Raw genomic sequence first — 22,747 nt, forward strand, 5'->3', positions numbered from 1 at the left:
CAGGACAGGATTTGCCTTTGCTAGCTGTGCTGTCTTGAGCACACCATTTAGTTTCACTTGGTTTCTTGCTTCCTCGCTTGTAAAACGTCAATGTTCTTTTGACGTTTAGGTGATGGTGATTGGCATTTGATGTAAAGTCACAGAACACCTGTAGACAATAACTTGAAAACTCTCGTCGTCACTCGAATTGAGCAGATCCCAGCGCACGCTGCAGGAGGATCTATTAGCTTCATATTTCTACTCCTGTAAAAGAAAAATTTCTTCCCTCTTGGCAGCGTCTTCAGTACTCCCATCAAAGTCCCGCCCCCAGCCTCTCTCGGGCTGTCAAGGAGATCCGGGACGCCCCAGCTGGTTGACCCCCTCAGCTCTACCCAGGCGGGGCACGTGATGACGCACGCGCGTTCTCTGCGGCCGCCGCGCCGCCGCGGTGGCTGCCGGGACTGAGTTCAGAGCCGTAAGATCAGGAAGTGGCGGGCGGAGCCCGGGGCCGAGTCGCCTCCTCGGACGCCGCCGCCGCCGCCGCCAGTGCTAGGACCCCGACCTGGCGGGGCAGCGCTGGGCGGGCGTGCGGGCGGGGGCGCTGACGACGAACAGGAAGCGGCGGCCAAGCGGGCGTGGGTGGCTGGTCGCGGCGGAGGCGTGTGGGACGGCCCTCCTGGCTCAGGTGGGTGCTGCGGCGGCTGTGTGAGGGGCGCAGAACCCCGGCCTGTTGTTCCCGCGGGCCGCCTCCTCCCGGGGGTGAGCGGGTCTCCCACCACGCGGGAGGCTGGAGCTGCCCTTCCCTCCGCGAAGATCTTAAACCCGGTAATAACTTCTCGGGAGCATTGTCTTTTAGGCTGGGGGTTCACTGAGAAAACTTTTGGGTTGGAAAGAGGGGAAATTCGAATCTGAGAGCCGATTGTGCCTCTGCTTAGCCTTCAAGTTCATATTAGCAGTAGCTGCACCATCCCGGCGTGTGGAGTTTGGGGAACCACGTTGTCCGGCCAACTAAAGGCTGTGATTTCAGGCCCCTTCACGGACTTTTTTTTTTTTTTTCTTTTTCCACCTGCCTTTGGGAGACATTGTTTGGAAGGATTTCTAAACTTAGAGTTGTAATAGTTGTTTTCTGCAAAGTTTGTTTTCCAAAACAAATCGCTGCTGTACTTTTTTTTTTGCCGTTCGCCTCAACATTTCTGTTATTTAAGAGGTAAGCAGTCTGTGTTCTCAGCTTGCCGGCTATTCATAGCCATGTTGGCACCAGGCAAAGAGGCAAGAGAGGAAAAGTAGAAAAGTTGACGTCAAATGAAAAAGTGGAAAGAATGTGGGCTTTGGAGCCAGCAGATTTTCATTCGTTTTTGGCGTCTTAGTGGAAGAACACGTGAACTCAGTTGTGGCCATGTTGGTTTTTTTTGTATTGTTTAATGTAAAATAGTCAGGGTGATGTCTCCTGTCTGCCACACAGTTCAGTACATGTCAAACCCTATAGATACTGAGTAGTCTGAAAAAAAGGAGCAAAAGTTAGATGGAGCATATGATGGTGGAAGATATTAAGCCTTCTGTTCCAGGTGCCATTAAACGTTACCCATACCACACAGGTCGTCTTTGTTTTGGAGGCCATATACCATCATTTCAGGTCTGGAGTAAGGAACACCTGATTGGGGAACCACAGTAGTTCCATTCCTGGTTCTGTTCTTTCAGCTGTGTGACCTTAATCATGTCCTCTTTTCACTTCAGATTTTACGTGTTAAAATAGGAATAAAGCAGAGTTCCCATCATGGCTCAGCGGAAACCAATCTGACTAGTATCCATGAGGATGCAGGTTCAATCTCTGGCCTCACTCAGGGGGTTAAGGATCTGGCGTTGCACTGAGCTGTGGTGTAGGTCGAAGATGCACCTCGGATCCCGCGTTGCGGTGGCTGTGGTGTTTACCAGCAGCTATGGCTCCAGTTCAACTCCCAGCCTGGGAACCTCCATATGCTGTAGGTGTGGCCCTAAAAAGACAAAAAAAAAAAAAAAGAAAAAGGAATAAAACAAAATACCTGTTATAAAGTTGTGAGGGTCAAATGCTGTAAGCATTTAGGTTTATGTGAACTGTGAGGCCTTTATTTAAATCTGTTAAAATCACTACAAAAACCTGGATTAATTATCGTTTACAAGGAGAAATAAACAGGTACAGATGTTGCCCCTACCTTATCACTTGGGAATTCTTTCTTCCTCTCACACTTTCCCTACCCCAAGACTGTCCCTTTAGCTTCCTCACCCCAGTATTACAGGTCTGTCATTTCTTTTCAGATCCACCTCCAAACAGTAGTACTGAAATAACATATATTTATAACTCTACTATTTGAACAATTGCTTTCACAAACATTTTCTCATTTTATTCCTACAGTTGGGCTAGATGTAGAAAGCACTGGTAGTATCTTCATTTTACTTATGGTAATGTTGGATTTAGAGAGTTCTAGTGGCTTGCCCCAGGTCATGTTGCTGTTAGGGATTAGAACTCAGGGGAGGAGTTTCTGTCGTTTCAGAGGAAATGAATCTGACTAGTATCCATGAGGACGCAGGTTCCATCCCTGGCCTGGCACAGTGGGTTAAGGATCCGGCATTGCCGTGAGCTGTGGTGTAGGTCGCAAATGAGGCTCTGATCCCCTCATTGCTGTGGCTGTGGTGTAGGCGGCAGATACAGCTCTGATTAAACCCCTAGCCTGGGAACCTCCATGTGCCACAGGTTTGGCCCTAAAAAGACAACAACAGCAAAAAAACACACAAAAGAATTGAGGGGAGAAGGCATGTCTTTGATTCAAGGCTAGGGCCAGTGATCCTTCCTTCCTTAACTGAAGTTTACTCTGATTATTTCTTTTTCTTTCTTTTTGGCCATGCCTAGTAGAAGTTCCTGGGTCAGGGATCGAACCTGTGCCACAGTTGCTGCAGTGACAATGTTGGATCTTTAACCTGTTGTGCCACAGGGAAACTCCTCTGATTATTTCTTATCAGTGTTTGTATTTATTTATTTATTTATTTTGCTTTTTAGGGCTGCACTGGTGGTATATAGAGGTTCCCAGGCTAGGGGTCGAATCAGAGCTACAGCTGCTGGCCTACTCCACAGCCACAGCAATGAGGGGATCTGAGTCTCGTCTGTGACCTGCTCCACAGCTCATGGCAATGCCGGATCCTTATCCCACTGAGCAAGACCAGGGATCGAACCTGTGTACTCATGGATACTAGTCGGATTTGTTTCCTCTGCACCACAGCAGGAACTCCCAGTGCTTGTATTTTTTAATTTTAGCATGCTGTCATGTTTTATTCATTGCTTTTGAAGTGAGGTGCTTAGTGCTTTCATGTTCTCCACATAAGCTGCTTGAAGGCAAGGATTTATCTTCCAGAACTTTTCAAAGCTTGAAGTACAGAGCCTCACAAACAAGACATTTAATAAAGGCTTACGAAACCATTAATAATGAGGCTAGAGCAATTCAAAGATGTTCTTCCACCCATTATTCATTTTACAAGTATTTATTGAGCTACCCCATGCTTGAAGGCTTTCAGGGTGTAAGATAGTCTCCTCTTTCCTCTGGACCTTTCTTCCTAACTTAAGAACACTAGTCTTAACAGTGTAGAAAACGTTTACATAGTCAGCTTGTGTGCTCCTGAGACCCTCCCCAGGGTTCAGACAAGAGAGGAATGTTTTTAAATAGTTGGTTAATGACCTCTGCCTTCCCTGGTTATACTGATGTGGCTTAGAATTGTACACGTTTAGAACTGGGGAAAAACTTGAAAAAGTCTAGTCTTACTCCTTCTAAATCAGGAATTTTCTGTAGCTATTTCTAGGAAATATTAATCCAGCCTCTTTACTTAATGAAATAATTTTCTTTTTACTGGTGCCTAGTACAGTGCTTGGCACATAACAGGAACTAATTAAAGATTTTTTGTGTGAATAAGTGAATAAATACAAGTGCTAGAGAACTAATAAAAGGTAGTTTTGTTAGGTTTCTTGTTGAAACCTGTGGATTTGGCATATAGATTGGAGTGACTGGAATCTGTATTAAAGAAACTGATATTTATCTTTGCAGCGTTATGGATCCAAGCCTTTTGAGAGAACGGGAGCTGTTCAGAAAACGGGCTCTTTCCACTCCTGTAGTAGAAAAACGCTCAGTATCTTCTGAGTCATCATCATCATCATCAAAGAAGAAAAAAGCAAAGCTAGAACATGGAGGATCATCAAGCTCTAAACAAAATTCTGGTTAGTAGAATTGACTGTTTAGGGCTGTTTAGTTTTTATTTTTCAGAAAACAGTTTATAGTCATGGCAAGTTCATTTTTCAGTTCAGCATTCATATTGATTGTTAGGTACTTTGTTGAGGATGTGGGATGGAATTGTAGTAGAGTGTTTTTTGCTCTTGAGATGTTCATAATTGTGTTGCACTTAGAATTTAGGTTATTACCTTAAAAAAAAAACTTCATTGAGGTTTATATACCGTATAGTTCACTCATCTTTTTAAAAATTAAAAAAAAATTTTTATTAAAGTATAGTTGATTTACAGTGTTGTGCAGTTTACTCATTTACAGCATATAATTCAAAGATTTTTAGTAAGTTTACCACGTTGTGTAAGTATTACTACGATTGAAAATTAGAACATTTCAGAGTTCCCGTCGTGGCGCAGTGGTTAATGAATCAGACTAGGAACCATGAGGTTGCGGGTTTGATCCCTGGCCTTGCTCAGTGGGTTAAGGATCCGGCGTTGCCGTGAGCTGTGGTGTAGGTCCCAGACGCGGCTCGGATCCTGCGTTGCTGTGGCTCTGGCATAGGCTGGCAGCCACAGCTCCGATTAGACCCCTAGCCTGGGAACCTCCATATGCCACAGGAGCAGCCCAAGAAATGGCAAAAAAAAAAGAAAAGAAAATTAGAACATTTCCATCACCCCCAAGAGATTCTGTGTGCCCATTAGTAGTTACTTCTTGTTCTCATGTCAGCCCTGATAACTAATAATCAACTTTCTGTCTCTATATACTTGTCTTTCCTGGGCAGTTCATATAAATGGAATTGTACCGTATGTGTTCATTGGTATTTGCCTTCTTTTACCTTGCATCTGTTAAGATGATAATGTTGTTTATTGTTTATATGGTGTAGTATGTTAATTGATTTTTAGAGGTTAAACCAACCCTGCATTCTTGAAATAAATCCTACTTGGTCGTGGTGTGGAATCCTTTTTGTGGGATTCAGTTTGTTGATACTTTATTCAGGATTCATCCAGGTTGTAGCATGTGTTAGTACTTCATTCAGTTTTTTTGTTGAAGAGTATTCCATATACCACATGTGGTGTGGATGTATCACAGTTTGTTTATCCAGTCACTAGTCAATGGACATTTAGATTATTTCTACTTTTTGGCTTCTATGAATAGTGCTGCTGTGAACATTCATGTACAAATCTTTGTGTGGCCTTTTTTTTTTTTTTCTTTTGGGTGGATACCTAAGAGTGGAATTTCTGGGTCATGTGGTAAATTTATGTTTAACTTTTTAAGAAACTACCAAAATGACTGTACCATTTTACGTTCTCACTATAAATGCATGAAGATTCCATTTTTTTCTCATTCTTGAAACACTTGTTATTCCTTATCATTTTGATTATAGCCCTTCTAGTGGGTGTGAAGTAGTATTGTTGTGGTTTTAATATGCAGTACCCTAGTGACTAATTATGTTGAACCTCATTTCATGTGTTACGGACCATTCATGTGTCTTTTGGTGAAATGTCTGTTAGATTTTTTTGCCCATTTGAAATAATTGGGTTATTGTCTTCTTACTGACTTGGAAGAGTTCTTGATATATTCTGGATACAGTTTATTGATGCAGTATCATGTGTGTTCTTGGGGTCATATGTAAGAAATCTTCAGGGGTTCACTGGTAGTCTAGTAGTTAGGATTTGGCACTTTAACCACTGCAGCCTGGGCTCAGTCCCTGGTCTGAGACTTGAGATCCTACATCAAGCTGCTACATGCTGTGGCAAAACAACAACAAAAAACCCCCCCCAAAACTTTACCTAACCCAAGGTCATGAAAATTTACTTCTGTGTTTTCTTATAAGAGTTTTGTAGTTTTATCTCTTAAATTTAGGTCTGTGAGTTGATTTTTTTTTTTTTTTAATATATGGTTTAACACAAGGGTCTAAATTCATCTTTTTGTGTGTGGTTATTCAGTTGTCCCTTTGCCATTTTTTGAAAAACTTTTTCTCCACTGGCATTCTTGCTGAGTATCAATTGACCGCAAATGAAAGAGTTTATTTCTGGAATCTCAGTTAGGTTCCATTGGCTCATCTGTCCATCCTTATGCCAGTACCACACTCTCCAGATTGCTTTAGCTCTCTAGTGACGTTTTGAAGTTTCGGAAGTGTAAGTCTTTCAATTTTGTTATTTTTTGTTGAGATTGTTTTATTTTTTTTCTGGATCCTTTGCATTTCCATATAAATTTTAAGCTCAGCTTGTCAGTTCTTGTCAGTTCTCATGTGTTGAAGAGCCAGCTCTGATTTTAATAGGGAGAACTTGGTGTGTAGAAAAGGGAATCCTACACTGTTGGTGGGAATGTGAATTGGCACAACTGCTATGGAAAACAGTATGGAGGTACCTCAGAAAACTAAATACAGAACTACCATATGATCCAGCAGTCCCACTCCTGGGCATATATCTAGACAAAACTTTCATTGAAAAAGATACATGTGCCCCTATGTTCATTGCAACACTATTCACAATAGCCAAGACATGGAAACAACCTAAATGTCCATTGACAGATGAATGGGTTAAGAAGATGTGGTGTACATACATAATGGAATACTACTCAGCTGTAGAAAAGAACAAAATAACGCCATTTGCAGCAACATGGATGCAATTAGAGGGTCTCGTGTTAAGTGAAGTAAGTCAAAAAGAGAAACACAAATACCATATGATATCACTTATATCTGGAATCTAATATATGGTACAGATGAACCTATCTACAGAAAAGAAACAAACTCATGGACTTGGAGAACAGACTTGTGGTTGCCAAGGAGGAGGGGGAGGGAGTGGGATGGACTGGGAGTTTGAGGTTAGTAGATGCAAACTATTTGCGTTTGGAGTAGATAAGCAATGAGATCTTGCTGTATAACACAGGGAACTATAGGTAATTGCTTGTGATGGAACATGATGGAGGATGATGTGAGAAAAAGAATGTGTATATATGTATAACCAGGTCACTTTGCTGTGCAGCAGAAATTGACAGAACGTTGTAAATCAACTATAATAAAAAAAAATTAGGAGCTCCTGCTGTGTTGCGATGGGATCAGCAGCATCTTGGGACTGCGGGGATGTGGGTTTAATCTCTGGTCCAGCACAGTGGGTTAAGAATCTGGCATTGCCACAGCTGTGGCTTAGTTTGTGGCTATGTCTTGGATCTGATCCCTGGCCCTGGAGCTCCATATGCTGAGGGGCAGCCAAAAATAAATAAATAAATAAAAACTTGCTCTCCTACAATGTTAAGTCTTTCAGTCAGTTAACATGCCTGTCTTTCCTTATTTAGGTTTCTAATTTCTTTCAACAGTGTTTTGTAATTTTTATTTATTTATTTATTTATTTCCATTTTTGTCTTTTTGCCTTTTCTAGGGCTGCACCCGCGGCATGTGGAGGTTCCCAGGCTAGGGGTCCACTCGGAGCTATAGCCACCCGCCTATGCCAGAGCCATAGCAATGCGGGATCCAAGCCATGTCTGCAACCTGCACCACAGCTCAGGGCAGCACTGGATCCTTAACACGCTGAGCAAGGCCAGGGATTGAACCCGCAACCTCATGGTTCCTAGTTGGATTCGTTAACCACTGCGCCATGATGGGAACTCCAGTGGTTTGTAGTTTTTCATGTGTTGTCTTACTTTGTTAAATTCTTAAGTATTCTTTTTGATATTATTGTGAATGAAATTGTTTTCTTAATTTGATATTTGAATTGTTCATTGCTAGTATGTAGAAATAGAGTAGACTTTTATACATTGATATTATACTCTGCAGCCTGGCTGAACTTACTTCTAGTTTTTTGTGTGGATTCCTTAGGATTATCTACACATAAGATTATGTCATCTGTGAATAAAAATAGTTTTACTTTGGAGTTCCCTTGTGGCATAGTAGGTTAAGGATCTGGCATTGTCACTGTAGCAGTTTAGGATACTACAGCAGCACAGGTTCCTACTTTGGCACACGTTCTATCCCTGGCCAGAGAACTGACTTTGACATGCTGTGGGCGTAGCCAAAAAACCCCGAAACAAACCAGTTTTACTTCAGCTTTCCAATATGAATGCCTTTTTTTTTATGCCTGCACCTGTGGCATATAAATGTTGCCAGACCAGGGTTTGAACCACAACTGTGACCTGTGCTGCTGCAGCACTTTAACCACTGTGCTGGGCCAGGAATCAAACCTGCACTTCCACAGCGACCTGGGCTGCTGTAGTCAGATCCTTAACCCACTGTGCCACAGCAGGAACTCTGATTACCTCTCATTTTAATGAAATTTACATTGAATTAATTCATGGTAAACACAGTTTTAGAAACTCTTAAACATTAGCAAAGACCTGGTCTCTTTGGTCTGCTTAAGAGTATCTTTGTTCCAAAATCTCAATGGCTTAAAACAACAGAGATTTATTTCTCTTTCCTACCATGGGTTTATCATACATTGGCAGAGGTCTTAGCTAAGTCACTTAGGGACCCAAGCTGATAGAGTAGCTGATATTTCAAATGTTGTTTGTTTTAATGCCTGAGGGAAAAAGAACTCTGGAAGATCTTGCCTCGCAGTTAAATACTCTGGTCTGGCAGTGACACACATCACTTCTCTCACAGCTCATTGGCCAGAGCTAGTCACAGGGCTGTACTTAGCTGGTTCCATGTGTTCAGAAAGAGGAGAGCTGGAAATACTGGGTGTAAACGCTAAAGACTACCATACCACCCCAGCTCAGTTCTCTATGTCATTGGATTGCCCTTTTAGCTGCTTACTAGGTCTCCTGGTTTAACTTCCCTACTGGCTGTTCTCTGTACAACAGTGATTTTTCTAATTAGCAATCTGATGATGTTACTTTCATCATTAAAGCTGATCATTGCTTTCTGGACAAAGGCCATCTTTTCTGGAAGTTCCTAGGCCAGGGATCAAACCCTAGCCACAGCAGCGACCAGAGCCACTACAGTGACAGTGCTGGATCCTTAACCCTCTGGCCACAAGGGAACTCCTAGTCCTACTTATGTTTTCTGCTTTTATCTGACTGTTCTCCTTGTACTCTGTCCTGGTGTTACTGGCTCCTCTAACATGCTTTACTTTCTTTTGCCTCTTGGCCTTTGCTGATAATATTTCTTCCTGGAACATTCTTTCTACCTCCTTCCTTCTTTTCTTTGGTTAACTCCTATTTCTCTTTTAGGTTTCAGCTTAAAAGTCATTTCCACTTTCCAGTTTGAATTCAGTGCTTAGCCTTGGAATTCCCATAGCACTCCCTGTTTCTGACAAAGCTGTTGTATGGTGCAGTAATTGAATGATTACTTGTTTGCTCTTGTAACCTAATACCTCAAACATAGAAGCACTCAACGCACATTTGTTGAATGGTGAATAAACCACAGGGTAATGTAGAGAGAAGTTGATAGTGTACGTTATCGAAAAATGTAGCTATTAAAGGACTTGTAAGCTCCCCATCTTTTGCAGGGACTCCAAAGTTTTCTGCTTATGAAAATGTGTTTTTAACAAGTGCTCAGAATAGGACCTGGTTACCAGAGTATTTTGTGTATCAAGGTTTCACAAGTCTTGAGAGTTGGTTACATTATTTGTGTTTATTTCTTGTTTGTTTATTTATTTTTGCTTTTTTGGGCAGTACCCGTGGCATATAGAAGTTCCCAGGATAGGGGTAGAATTGGAGCTACAGCTGCCACCTATGGCACAACCTACACCACAGGCATGCTGGGTCTGAGTCATGTTTGCCACCTACACCGCAGTTCACGGCAATGCCAGATCCTTAATCCACTGAGTGAGGCCAGGAATTGAACCCGCATCCTCATGGATACTGGTCTGGTTTGTTACCACTGAGCTGCAGTGGGGACTCCTATTTGTGTTTATTTCTAATGTTAGGAAAAACATTAAAAAAAATAATCTGTAGAAAAGTGATTTCACACTGGCATTTAGGGTTCTCTAAGTTGAAAATGACAGATACTTATTTATTGTTCTTTTTTTGGCCACACCAGTGTCACATGGAAGTTCCTGGGCCAGGGATCACATCTGATCTGTGGCAATGCCAGATCATTAACCCACTATGCCACAGTGGGAACTCTGACAGATATTTATTTTTTACTTCACACATCAAATATTTTCTATTTTGCTATAATTTTCAGTATTTCCTTAATAATGTGCCACGATTAGGTAAAGGCTGTTATTTCCATTAAAAAGATTTTGAGTAATGCTGTTGTAAACAGCTTTGTATCCTGAGTTTTCTTTTGAACTAACTTCTAAGAATAAATTTCCAGGAATAGCATTTTTGGTCTAGGGGCCGTTATAGTGTAGTGGTTAAAAGCATGCACTGATTTGCTAATGGGTAGTAGCAAAATATTATCGGGGTATAAAATATCCTTTACAGCCTTTGGCATTCCAAGAAATAAAACTATCATATTTCTTTCTTTCTTTTTTTTTTTTTTCTTTCTTTTTCCAGCTGCACCCACAGCATATGGAGGTTCCCAGGCTAGGGGTCCAGTCAGAGCTGTAGCCACTGGCCTATGCCATAGCCATGCAGGATCCGAGATGCATCTGTGACCTACACCATAGCTCACCGAAATGCCAGACCCTTAACCCACTGATCGAGGCCAGGCATTTGAACCTGCGTCCTCATGGATGCTAGTAGGGTTTGTTAACCACCGAGCCATGACAGGAATTCCAAAACTATCATATTTCTTAATAGGTGTTAAGTGGTTCTATGTATTTTGTGTCTGTGTGTCTTTTTAGGGCCTCACCTGCAGCATATGGAGGTTCCCAGGCTAGGGGTTGAATTGAATTGGAGCTGCTCTCCTACGCCACAGCCACAGTAATTCCAGATCTGAACTGCTTCCATGACTACACTGCAGGTAACAGCAATGCTGGATCCTTAACCCACTGAGCAGGGCCAGTGATTGAACCCGAGTCCTCATGGATACTAGTTGGGTTCATTACTGCTGAGCCACAATGGGAACACCCTCTTTTGACTTTTTTTTGCAGTATTTTTGCATTGAGTATCTTAGCCCCTGTGAGTTTGAGTACAAGAAGCATAGTGAAAGAACAAGTTCAAGAAATGCAATTTGTGCCAGTAAGTTTTAGTTTGAAAATGGCACACGTTAGACCATGTATTTTCTTACTAAACAGTTTTATGAAAAGTTTATGCAAGAGTACTTGTAACCTTTCTGAGTATTTTGAGACTTTTTTTTTTTCCACACTAATCCTACATAAAACTTAAGTCTTTAAACATGTAAAAGTTGTTTTCCATAAACTAGTAGTAAATGGTGCTTTTTAATAAGTAGGGACCTAGGTATAAGTGGAGGTATTTTACTTTGGATTTAGGCAAGCATTTTAAGTAGCATGTTAGTAACTGAAACACATGTAGGATAGTACTCTATTTGTCAGTCCACATGATTTGTTTAGGTATAAGTTATTTGGGGATCATTAGTCTTTTCCAGTTTACCTTTTTCTGCTTAGTATCGAATTCTGGGAATCTTGTATAGTTTTTTTTTTTGGGCTGCACCCACGGCATGTGGAAGTTCCTGGGCCAGGGATCCAGTCCAAGCTGCAGCTGCGACCTCTGCCACAGCTGAGGCAATGCTGGATCCTTAACCCGCTGTACCATGGCAGGAACTCCCTATCTAGTTTTTGAGTGTCATTTTAAATAGATTGATAAATTATTCACATTTGTGAAAGTTTTATTGTATATTTAATGAAATGGATACACACACAAAAAGTGCATATTTAACTTGTTTTTGTCTTCTAGTAGAAATCTTTTAATTATTCATAGTCAATTTTGTAATAACAATTGGCCTCAAGTTTTTTTTCTGTCATTGAATGCTGTTTTCAAAGCTTTTATTCATCTTGTGTAGAGTGCTAGACGACTTCAGTTTCACGTTTTCTGATATTGTCCATCATGCTTCTAAGAGGGTTTGGTTCACTTTTTAAGTCTTTCACAGTTTTGTTTTTCACACAGCAGCAGCAGTCAAGCACTTCATAAAGGAAAGCCAGCACCACTAAAGATACCACTGTAAATATAAATAACAGCAGAATGACAAAGCAGGCAGTGTTCCAGTTATCATGAAAAGGGTAGATTTTTTGAACTTGAAAACCAAGGTACTGATAAACAGATGTAGTGGTTTCATTCCAGAGGCTGGAGTTCAGGGAGGCCATTCTTAGAGATTCCACTTCTTATATTGCTTGTTTGAATCTATAGAAAGGTAGAGAATGAACACATGTAACCAAACTACTGATTTGCCAATTCAAGTCTCAGTTCTAAGATTCCTTAGGAAATTTATATAGGCTACCTGAGTCTTCCTTATTTTCTCTCAGAATTAATGATTAAATAGTGTTCTTCAATTTTTAAAACATGCAGTCTACTGTGTAAATCATACTTTTTATGTATGTATTTTTGGCTGTGGCCATGGCATACAAGAATTCCTCGGCCAGGGTTCAAACCTGTGCAGTTGCAGTGACCTGAGCTGCCGTAGTGATAATGCCAGATCTTTAACCTGCTGCCTCTAGGGGAACTCTATACTTTATATTTTTTAATGTATATCATTTATTAGATAAATATGTATATTCAGTATTCAAATACAGAGAGTTGCCTTTTTTCAAGCTGCTGTGGTGCAAGTTTAAGCTGGCCCAGGAACTTCTGCATGCTGTGGGCACAGCTAAAAAAAAAAATAAAAAGATTAACATACAGAAATTAACTCTTAATGGCAGAGGAAATGGCAGCTGAATTGGTTTAAAATTTGACTAAAGTGGTCAGTGAGCTATCATCTACAAAAAATCTTAACGTTTTAAAGTTGTGTTCTTCGAATGGCCCATAGAAAAGCTTTTGTGGGTCCTTCTCACCTTATTGGTTCAGTATATTTCTGTCTTCTATTTCCACGCCTTTAAACTTCCAGGACAGGTAATCTGAATCAGGAAAGAATAGGTAAGTGAAAGAAGAAAGAAAGAAAAGCCAAGTAATGGCAGTTTTCAGAATACGGATAATACTTTTTTTTTTTTTTTTTTTGGTCGTCTTTTTTTTGTCTTTTCTAGGGCTGCTCCTAGGGCTAGGGGTCGAATCAGAGCTGTAGCCACCGGCCTACACCAGAGCCACAGCAACTCGGGATCCAAGCCGCGTCTGCAGTCTATACCACAGCTCATGGGAATGCCGGATCCTTAACCCACTGAACAAGGCCAGGGATCGAACCCACAACTTCATGGTTCGTAGTTGGATTCGTTAACCACTGAGCCACAACAGGAACTCCCTTTTTTTTTCTTTTTATGACTGCAGCTGTGGCATAAGGAGGTTCCTGGACCAGGGGTTGAATCTGAGCTGCAGCTGTGACCTACACTTTAGCTGTGGCAATGCCAGATCCTGTAACCCACTGTGCTTGGCCAGGGATTGAACTGGAGCCACTGCAGTTGGGTTCTTAAACAACTGTGCCATAACTGGAACGCCCCAAAATATCTTAAGCTTTTAAAAATATTATAAAATACTTGTATGCTAAGAAACATTTTTTTGGCATGTGACATGTGGAAGTTCCTGAGCCCAGGATTGAATCTGAGCCACAGCTGCAACAGTGCTGTATCCCTAACCCACTGTACTGGACTGGGGATCAAACCCTAGCTGGTGCAGTTGGATTCTTAACCCACTGGGCCACAGCAAGAGCTCCTTAAGAGACTTTTTGAAATAAGAGGGAAAAAAAAAACCTCCACAGTTCATAGTTCAGTGACTGTTAACAATTTGCGTACTTTCTTTTATGAAAGAAATGAATTATTTTTTGTGCTTTTTCTTTGCTTCATAATTGTAAATAAACTTTCATACTTGTAAACAAATGTTTATTGATTACCTGCTGTGTAGCAGATAATTTTCTGAGTGCTGGAGATAACTTGTGTGTGAGAGTATATTTCCTTTGTAGAAAATTTCAAGGCAGTACAGAAGTATGAGTATAACGAATGCCTTTGTGTTCATAACATGGCTTAATTTATCAACTCTTGGCCAGTCTGTAGGTCTGCCTGCTTCCATCCCATGGATTTTTTTTTTTGTTGTTGTTGTTGTTGCTATTTCTTGGGCCGCTCCCGCGGCATATGGAGGTTCCCAGGCTAGGGGTTGAATCGGAGCTGTAGCCACCAGCCATGGATTATTTTTGATGGGAATCGCAGACATCATGTCACTCCATCTAGAAATAGTTCAGTCTACATCTCTGTATACATCTCTTTAAAAAGATGACTTCATTTTTAAATGTAACCACCATATCATTTTCACACCAAAAATTAAAAACTGACTTAAAAGCCCCAAATATGGCAATAATTTCTTAGATTTCTCTGTTTTCTTTATAATTATAAAACTTTGGGGTGATAAACTGATATTTTCTAAGTTTTTTTTTTTTTTTTTTGCTTTTTTAGGACTGAACCCAGGGCATATGGAAGTTCCCAGGCTAGGGGTTGAATCGGAGCTATAGCTGCTCGCCAATGCCGCAGTCACAGCAACACAGGATCTGAGCCGTGTCTGTGACCTACACCACAGCTCATGGCAACACTGGATCCCTGACCCACTGAGCAAGGTCAGGGATCGAACCTGCGTCGTCATGGATCCTAGTTGGATTCATTTGTGCTGTGGTACAATGGGAACTCCTTTTTCTTTATCTTTTTCTTTTTTTTTCCCCCCTTTCTTTAATTTGCTTGGCAAATCGCTTCACCTCCTTGCATGAACTTGGTTCCTTCCTTTCTTCCTTCTTGTATTTTGGAGGTTAAATTGATAACCTGAGACCAGAAGTAAACGCCTAAAATTTTTTTTTTTTGGTCTTTTGTCTTTTTTTAGGGCCGCATTCATGGCATATGGAGGTTCCCAGGCTAGGGGTCTAATCAGAGCTACAGCCGCCGGCCTACAGCACAGCCACAGCAACGCCAGATCCTTAACTCACTGAGTGAGGCCAGGGATTGAACCCACAACCTCATGGTTTCTAGTCGGATTTGTTAACCACTGAGCCACGATGGGAACTCCTTTTTTTTTTTTTTTAAATGGCTGCAGTGTGCAGCGGCTCAATGCTCAATCTCAGTTCTCAGACCAGGGATTAAACCTGGGCCACTTCAGTGAAAGTGCCAAGTCCTAACCACTAGACTAGCAGGGAACTCCCTTCATTTTTCTTTTCGGGTTTAAGAATCATTCATTTTCATGGTGCTTGGTGGCCTTTCGTCTTGAAATAGGGGACAAGAGACTAATGGACAGTAATTAAATCAACCGCTTCTGTTATTTCTGGGACTTATAAAAATACATTGTCTAGCACACACAGAGGTACATGAGTAACTTCCTGTTACATTACAGTATTTCAGGCTATGTCAGGAGACCCCTGTCTTTCAAAGTTACTCCCTTTTATCCTTTGAGTTTTTCTCTTCCAAGCAGTCTCATAAAAAGCAGGGCTGCTATGCTGCACAACTCCAGGGAGCACCAGTCACATTGTGTTGTGGGGTGGGTGCAATTCATGTAGAATACAGTGTAAGTTGGAGTTGTGCAGTGTGGAAGTCCTGATAGGCTACTTTTTGACCTCTGCATTGTTGCTGCCTCTTCTACCCAAATAGTCAAGTAGCCTGTAGAAGTTAACTCAAATGTGGACAAAAGTTAAGTCCTTTTTGACCCAGCCTTCCTAATAATGTTGTGTGTACATGTTCACAGACACACAAATGCTTGAAAATGTTCAGCGTTGGAACCCCTTTAAGATTTGTAGCACTGCTAAAATGCAGATATTACTGGGAGGGTTAACACATTATTACAATTATTTTTACTTCATTGTGAATGAATTTCAGGTTATTTCTGAAAAGCAGAGCTATGTTAATTTAAACTATTATTTCATGATTGATTTCAGAAATGTCATTATAGGGAGTTCCTATTGTGGCTCAGTAGTAACAAATCTGACTAGTATCCATGAGGACATGGGTTCCATCCCTGGTCCTGCTCAGTGGGTTAAGGATCTGGCATTGTCATGAGCTGTGGTATAGATTGCAGATGTGGCTCGGATCTGGCATTGGTGTGGCTTTGGCGTAGGCCAGCAGCTGTAGCTTGGATTTGACCCCTAGCCTGGGAATTTCCTTATGCTTCAGGTGTGGCCCTAAAAAGACAAAAAAAAAAAAAAACCATTGCAGTTTTAAATAAAAATTAAAAGCATTACCTGAACTTCCTGTTGTGGCTCAGTGGTAATGAACCCAACTAGTATCCTTGAGGATGCAGTTTGAAACCTGGCTTTACTCAGTGGGTAAAGGATCCGGCTTTGTGACTGCAGTGTAGGTTGCAGACATGGCTTGGATCGGCTGTGGCAGTGGCTGTGGCCGGCAGCTATAGCTCTGATTCTACCCCTAGCCTGGGAACTTCTGTATGCTGCAAGTGCAGCTGTAAAAAGAAGAAAAAAAAAAATCACCCATAATTTTATCTTCCTAACATATCAAACTTTTAATTTTTTTCTCCTAGAAATGGGCTATATAGATCTGTAACATACCTGGTTGAAATTATACTGAGTTTATTAGTTTGTATTTTAATTTATTATGAGTTGGCCTTTTAAAATTTGTAGTGACTTTTTAAAACTGGGAAGAAGTTGTAAAGTTAACTATTTAAAAATTTTATTTTGTCTTTTGTCTTTTTAGGGCTGCACCTGCAGCATATAGAGGTTTCCAGGCTAGGGGTCTAATCAGAGCTATAGCTGCTGGCCTATGCCAGAGCCACAGCAGCACCAGGTCCAAGCTGTGTCTGTGACCTACACCACAGTTCACGGCAACCCCGGATCCTTAACCCACTGAGCGAGGCCAGGGATCGAACTCACAACCTCATGATTCCTAGTTGAATTTGTTTCTGCTGTGCCATGACGGGAACTCCTAAAAATGAAATTTTGGAATGATTAGAAAATTGGCTAGAGGAACTTCATATTTTATTTGTTGAAGTACAAGTGAACTGGTTAAAAAAAATTTTTGTCCCTTTTCCCTTAGAAAAAGAGGAGAGGGATGAGAAGGGAGAGGTAAGGTGAGGGGAGAAGGGGGGGGCAGGCAGGCAGGCAGGAAGACATAATTAAATTCACTTATTTGAGGTTAACTTGTACCCGTCAGTGAACTATTCTTCTGATTAAATTAATATAGTACACTCACACAGTAGAATGTTATGTGTGAATGAGGTGACTGTAGTGACATGGAAAGAGTTTTAGGATGTGTTAAGTGAACAAAGTGCTGGACAGTGTATAGAGGAAAAAGGGGAACAATGTATATTTTTACTTAGAGCTGCACAGAAATTAGTGCCTGATTACTTGCGGGGTTGGAGAGTAGAGTATTCCTTGCCTTTCGTTTTGAATAGTGTATTGTTTTTAATAGTCCGTTATGTTTGAATTACTTCTAAAAAATTAGGATTAGTTATTGGGTTAGACTACTTTATCCACACACAAATATGCTTATAATAATTACCCTTGCAATAGTGAGTATGGGTAGCAGTATATGCCGCTTCCAGGGGTGCTTGTAAGTTTTGCTTGGATGTCTAAGCAGTTTTAAGAAAGTGTACGTACATGTCAGGTTTATGTTATAAATAATGACAGTTTGCTGTATGTAAGAGTGTTGACAACCGATGAGCAATAGAGCATTAATTCTTTAACTTCTGGACATATCTGGAAAAAGTAAGCCCTGTAATGAGGGGTCATTTTCCACCTTAAAAGTGGAGCTCAGTAGAGCTCTAGTGATTTTCTCTGTTTAGTGTAAAATCTAAATCTTTCTTTGCTAGGTTAGACATAATTAGATATGTGGAAAGACATTTACCATTAGGATTTTCTTGTATTTTGAGACTATTTTAAAAATTAAAATGTAAGTTTATATTGAAGCAAATGCTGTAAATCATGCCTTATGAAAAGTGAGAGAAATGCTAAAACAAAGTAAGAACAGTCTTTTATATATAAAATTATACACATGCTTTTTTGTTATTTTTTATATATTCCCTTCACCTGTGTTTTCCTCTGGTTTTAAAAGGCCCTAGTGGGTGTTCCCTTGTGCAGCAGGTTAAGGATCCAGTGTTGTCAGTGCAGTGGCTCGGGTTGTTGTTGTGGCCTGGGTTCGATCCCTGGCCTGGGAACTTCCATATGCTGTGGATGTGGCCAAAATAAATAAATAAAATAAAAAAGGCTTAGTGAACTACTTATGGGGGTAGAACTTGGAACTGTTCTGGAACCTTGAATTGCTAGATCAGAATGAAACTGTTTTTTCTGGATGGGGGAAAGTGGGATGGACAGGGAGTTTGCTATTGGTAGATGCAAACTATTACATTTAGAATGGATAAGTAGTGGTGTCCTACCGTAGAGCACAGGGAACTATGTCCAGTCTCTTGGGGTAGAACATGATGGAAGATAGTATGAAAATGTGTGTGTGTGTGTGTGTATATATACACACACGACTGGGTCACTGTGCTGTATAGCAGAAATTGACACAACACTGCAAATCAACTATAATGAAAAAATTACGCTTTTGCTCTATTTATGGAAAAAGCCCTTGAATTGAATTCTCTAGTTCCTTAAAGCATATTGCTTTGAGATAGGTTCAGTTAATCGTAATAGCCCTTATATATAGAACAACTCATCCAGCCCTGGAACTCTCTGGGGTAGGCCATTGTCTCTAGGTAGTTTGGAAAAACAGCAGTGAGCCTCCATCTGTACTAACTATAGATACATTACCAGTAAAATGTAGGCTGATTATAGTACTAAAACAGTGTGGGTGGTAGGAATTTCTGTCTACAGTTACCTGAAATTTGAGTTTCAAGCTGTTTTATTTGACAAAGTTATTTTTATTTGACCTTAGACTTTTTGGGGGGCTCCCATACTTTATATAAGCAAGCAGGAATGTCTCCTAGGCAATTACCCATATTGTACTGAACTTGGAGAGATCTAATATTTTCTTACAGCAGCCTTTGGGCTTTGTGAGGGATACTTTGCTCGTGCTAGCAGAATGCTGGCTAAGAAATAGGAAGAATAAAAATTATGAAAAAAATCCTTTAAGTTTTAAAATAGATTTACCAGCAAAGAAAAGGGCAGAAGTTAGATCTTTAGGTCAGTGTATATAGGTAATATACTGGAACTCAAGCATTTACTAAATCATTATATTTTCATGCTTGAATTTTGTAGAATTTGAAATTTGGTCAGCAGTTGATACCGATTTTTAGTAGACATGAATGATTGTTCTGAGCCATGGAAATTATTACCTCGAAGGGTACCCTCTTTCTTTTAACCAGTTTTCCTTTGGACATATTTTTATTTTAAAATGTAGTTTATCAAAAAGACTTTGTATTTGCTTTGAGGATCAGTTTAAGAATAACGTTAACATTATATTGAAATACCATGATAAATATATACTTTTGTGGCATATTAAAAATGAAACACAGTTTAAGAAGGTTTTTAATAATAGCATGGCTTGTGTGCTATAGTAATAGAGACTTTAAAATTTCTCTGAAAGGAATTATTTTAATTAAAATATATGAAAGTCAGAACCTCTGTAAATGATCTCTTTGGTTATAGTATAATGCAGCCTATGTAATAGTACCTTTATGGTCTTTTTACTTTTATATAAAAATTACAGTGTGGTAATTTATTGGCATTCTCTGAATCTAGACTCAAAGTCAAAAGCAATTTTGAATTTTTTTCTCATGTTAACATGCAACAAACTTTCTTATAAATAACTGCTTTTTACCAGCTAGTATAATTTGTATCTAAAATCAGAAAGCTTTAGTCCAGTATTTGTGTTTAGTCTAGATTTTTCTTTAAGAAAAATCCTTTGTTAAGACAAAACTGCTGAAATGAAATAGCTCAGAAAAAAGGAAATTTTCAAGAAACCGCTTAACATCGGATGCATATAGCTTACGCTACGGTCTGGATATAGATTAGGCTCATAGATAATGTCATGAATTTCCCGTTAAGGCACAGATGGTAAGGGTACTTATCGGATAGCAAAGGCTGTCTTCGTTTTCATAAAATCCTACCAGACATTGAAATGAATACATTTTTGGGGGGTCTTTAATAGGAATAAAGCTTTCTGCTTGGTTTTAATGGTAAAATACTTACATTGTATCACAAAGACATGTATTATTAAACAAAAAGATCATATAAACCTACCTCTTGTCTGAAAGGCTGCAGTTGAAGCGATGGTATCGTCTGTTTGTAATGCAGTCCAGTGCACAGCCAAGATGGAGCTGTGCTTCTATTGGTTGAACCACAATGCAGCTGACAGTTTCCTCTATGTTCATTTGCATTAAGTCCTGCCACCCTAGGAGTAAATCATTCATAAACTTGAATAGAGCTGTCTGGATTCTCAACTGTCACTCCCCTTTTTTGCCTTATTTTTTTGTCTTTAAGCTAAATTTCTATATAGGAATTTGTGAGTTAGTAACAAATTAATGATTCCTCAGTGTTTAGCTGGACAATTTCAGATCCTTCAGTGATTATTTCAGTGCCAGGGCTATCGAGAGAGGTAGTAACCTAGGAAACAAACCGTCCAGGTTTACCATCTCGATATTTCATCCAAGAAGTGTGCGTAAAATCTTGTAATTGATATTTTCTTTATTCTTCTTTCCTTTCAGTACTTGTTCTTTGTATAAATCTTGCTTTCTGGAAGTGATTATCTCCATGTGGTGGTTTGATTTAGATGAAATTCTGAGGGAAAAGAAATGAGGTTTTCATCTTAACTAATTGGGAGAGGGTTAGTTTTGATAGGTACACCACTTACATTACAAAAGCAGCCTGTGAAATTTAAAGTGCAGAAGAATCCTCAGATGGATATTTAGAGTTAAAATATTTTTATTATGGTGTATTAGAGTTGTGGTCTAAGAGTAACAGTCAAATTTTTAATTATGGAAGTGTTTTAACAATCCAGACTGGGTAAATATTTGCTATGCAGACTTATTTTTTAAAATTATGGCTAAATTAGCACATCTGTCTCTAGGGCCATTAACGAGTACATGGAAATACTCTTATTTCATTCATTCAGTCAACTGGTATTTATTGTTTACCAAATCTGTGGCATTCAGTTGAACACTGGAGACTCTGTGGTAAATAAAACTGTATGTGCTTCATGATTGGCCATTTGCATGGTACTTCTCCTTAACATAATGCCCTTAACTATTATTCATAGTCCTCCCAGCTAGTTGTTTATTTAGTAGTGTAGGATATATGTAATATATTATTAAAGTCAATCAGGAATTCATTATGCATTTGTGAATTTCTGTACTCTGACAAAATTTCCAGTTTGGGATGGAATAATCTGTGTTAAAGGCTAATTAATGATAAAAGGCACCTCATGGAATTTACAACTGGATTTGAATCTTTTTTTTTTTTTTTTGGTCTTTTTGCTATTTCCTGGGTCGCTCCCTTGGCATATGGAGGTGCCCAGGCTAGGGGGCCAATTGGAGCTGTAGCCACCGGCCTACACCAGAGCCACAGCAACTCGGGATCCGAGCCATGCCTACAAGCTACACCACAGTTCATGGCAACGCTGGATCGTTAACCCACTGAGCAAGGGCAGGGACCGAACCCGCAACCTCATGGTTCCTAGTCGGATTCGTTAACCACTGCGCCACGATGGGAATTCCTGGATTTGAATCTTTACTCTGCCACTCATTCCTCTGAGTTTTACTATGTTTAAAATGAAACGGTAAAACCTAAATAAGATTTTTGGGAGGGGTTAAATGAGGAAATCATTTACTATGGTGCTTGGCAAATAATAAGTTCAATAAAAGTTGCTATTATTGTTGCAAGTGTCCTGAACACCTTTGGAAAATGACCCATGTAGGAAGTATTTCATAATTGAAATAGGAAATATGAAAGCACACCTGTAAAGCATTTCTAATATTGTTATTTTTAAAAATAGGTTTTAAATAGGTGATAATTGTAACAAAGTTATTTTAAAAGGAAAATTGTGTATGAGGTCTCATTTTAATCTCAAAAATCATACTCAGTGAAGCGTTTTCACTAATCTCGAAGGAATATAATGTTGCCTTCTAGAAGCTGTTCTTTTGGATCTCTGACAATTGATACATTTGACTTGCGGTTGTTCTAATGCATTCTTTTGTTTAAATTATTATTACTAAACTGGTGCCAGAAATTGACTCTCCCCCTTTTATTTAACCTCTTCCTTTGTGGATCAGCCACACGGGAACTTTATAATATCTGATCTAATGCCTTACTAATAGAATGTGTACTTCTGAAATACCTTCCTAGTATATTTATGATTTTTTTTTTCCTTTTTTTTCTTTTTAGGGCTGCACCTGTGGCATATGGAGGTTCCTAGGCTAGGGGTCTAATCGGAGCTACAGCTGCCAGCCTGTACCACAGCCACAGCAATGCCAGATTGGAGCCGAGTCTGCAACCAACACCACAGCTCACGGCAACACCAGATTCTTAACCCACTGAGCGAGGCCAGGGATCGAACCTGCAACCTCATGGTTCCTAGTTGGATTCAATTCCGCTGTGCCACAGTGGGAATTCCATGAATTTTTTTTTTTTTTTTTAACTCTTCCTTCCTGTTACTAATGGAATGAATTTGTGATGCAATGGTAGC

The 22,747-nt window shown here is 39.9% G+C and overlaps 2 protein-coding genes across 7 annotated transcripts in view; one reads left to right on the plus strand and one right to left on the minus strand.

The window, feature by feature from the left end:
* Nucleotides 1-436: 436 nt before the first annotated feature.
* The window catches only part of GTF2E2 (general transcription factor IIE subunit 2), an 81,272-nt gene continuing 58,961 nt past the window's right edge, over nt 437-22,747 (plus strand). For 2 of the 4 annotated variants that reach the window (XR_014828794.1, XR_014828795.1), the window contains exons 1-2: nt 437-664; nt 4,047-4,216. Coding sequence is in view for 2 of the 4 variants with exons in the window: in XM_084998136.1 (XP_084854262.1) it covers nt 4,051-4,216 (166 nt within the window). In the remaining 2 variants the exon portion in view is untranslated. 4 annotated transcript variants of the gene reach the window in all.
* On the minus strand, nt 11,881-20,369 carry SMIM18 (small integral membrane protein 18). 3 transcript variants are annotated; one of them, XM_005671816.4, is made up of 3 exons: nt 20,308-20,369; nt 13,052-13,114; nt 11,881-12,404 (listed from the first exon to the last, which is right to left on the minus strand). In XM_005671816.4, the coding sequence occupies exon 3, from the start codon at nt 12,365-12,367 to the stop codon at nt 12,071-12,073; it is 297 nt and encodes a 98-aa protein (XP_005671873.1). In that variant the 5' UTR covers nt 12,368-12,404; nt 13,052-13,114; nt 20,308-20,369; the 3' UTR covers nt 11,881-12,070. The 3 variants fall into 3 exon arrangements, with proteins under 3 accessions (XP_005671873.1, XP_005671874.1, XP_084856317.1); XM_005671817.4 differs by lacking the exon at nt 20,308-20,369 and adding an exon at nt 16,354-16,483; XM_085000191.1 differs by having other exon boundaries at nt 11,883-12,404; nt 13,033-13,129; nt 20,304-20,369.

The sequence above is a fragment of the Sus scrofa genome, chromosome 15 (assembly GCF_054392235.1).
Source record: "Sus scrofa isolate SSC_HxYL_T2T_F1_AM1 chromosome 15, Sscrofa_HxYL_maternal_Yorkshire_Landrace_v2.0, whole genome shotgun sequence".
NCBI classification, from domain to species: domain Eukaryota; kingdom Metazoa; phylum Chordata; class Mammalia; order Artiodactyla; family Suidae; genus Sus; species Sus scrofa.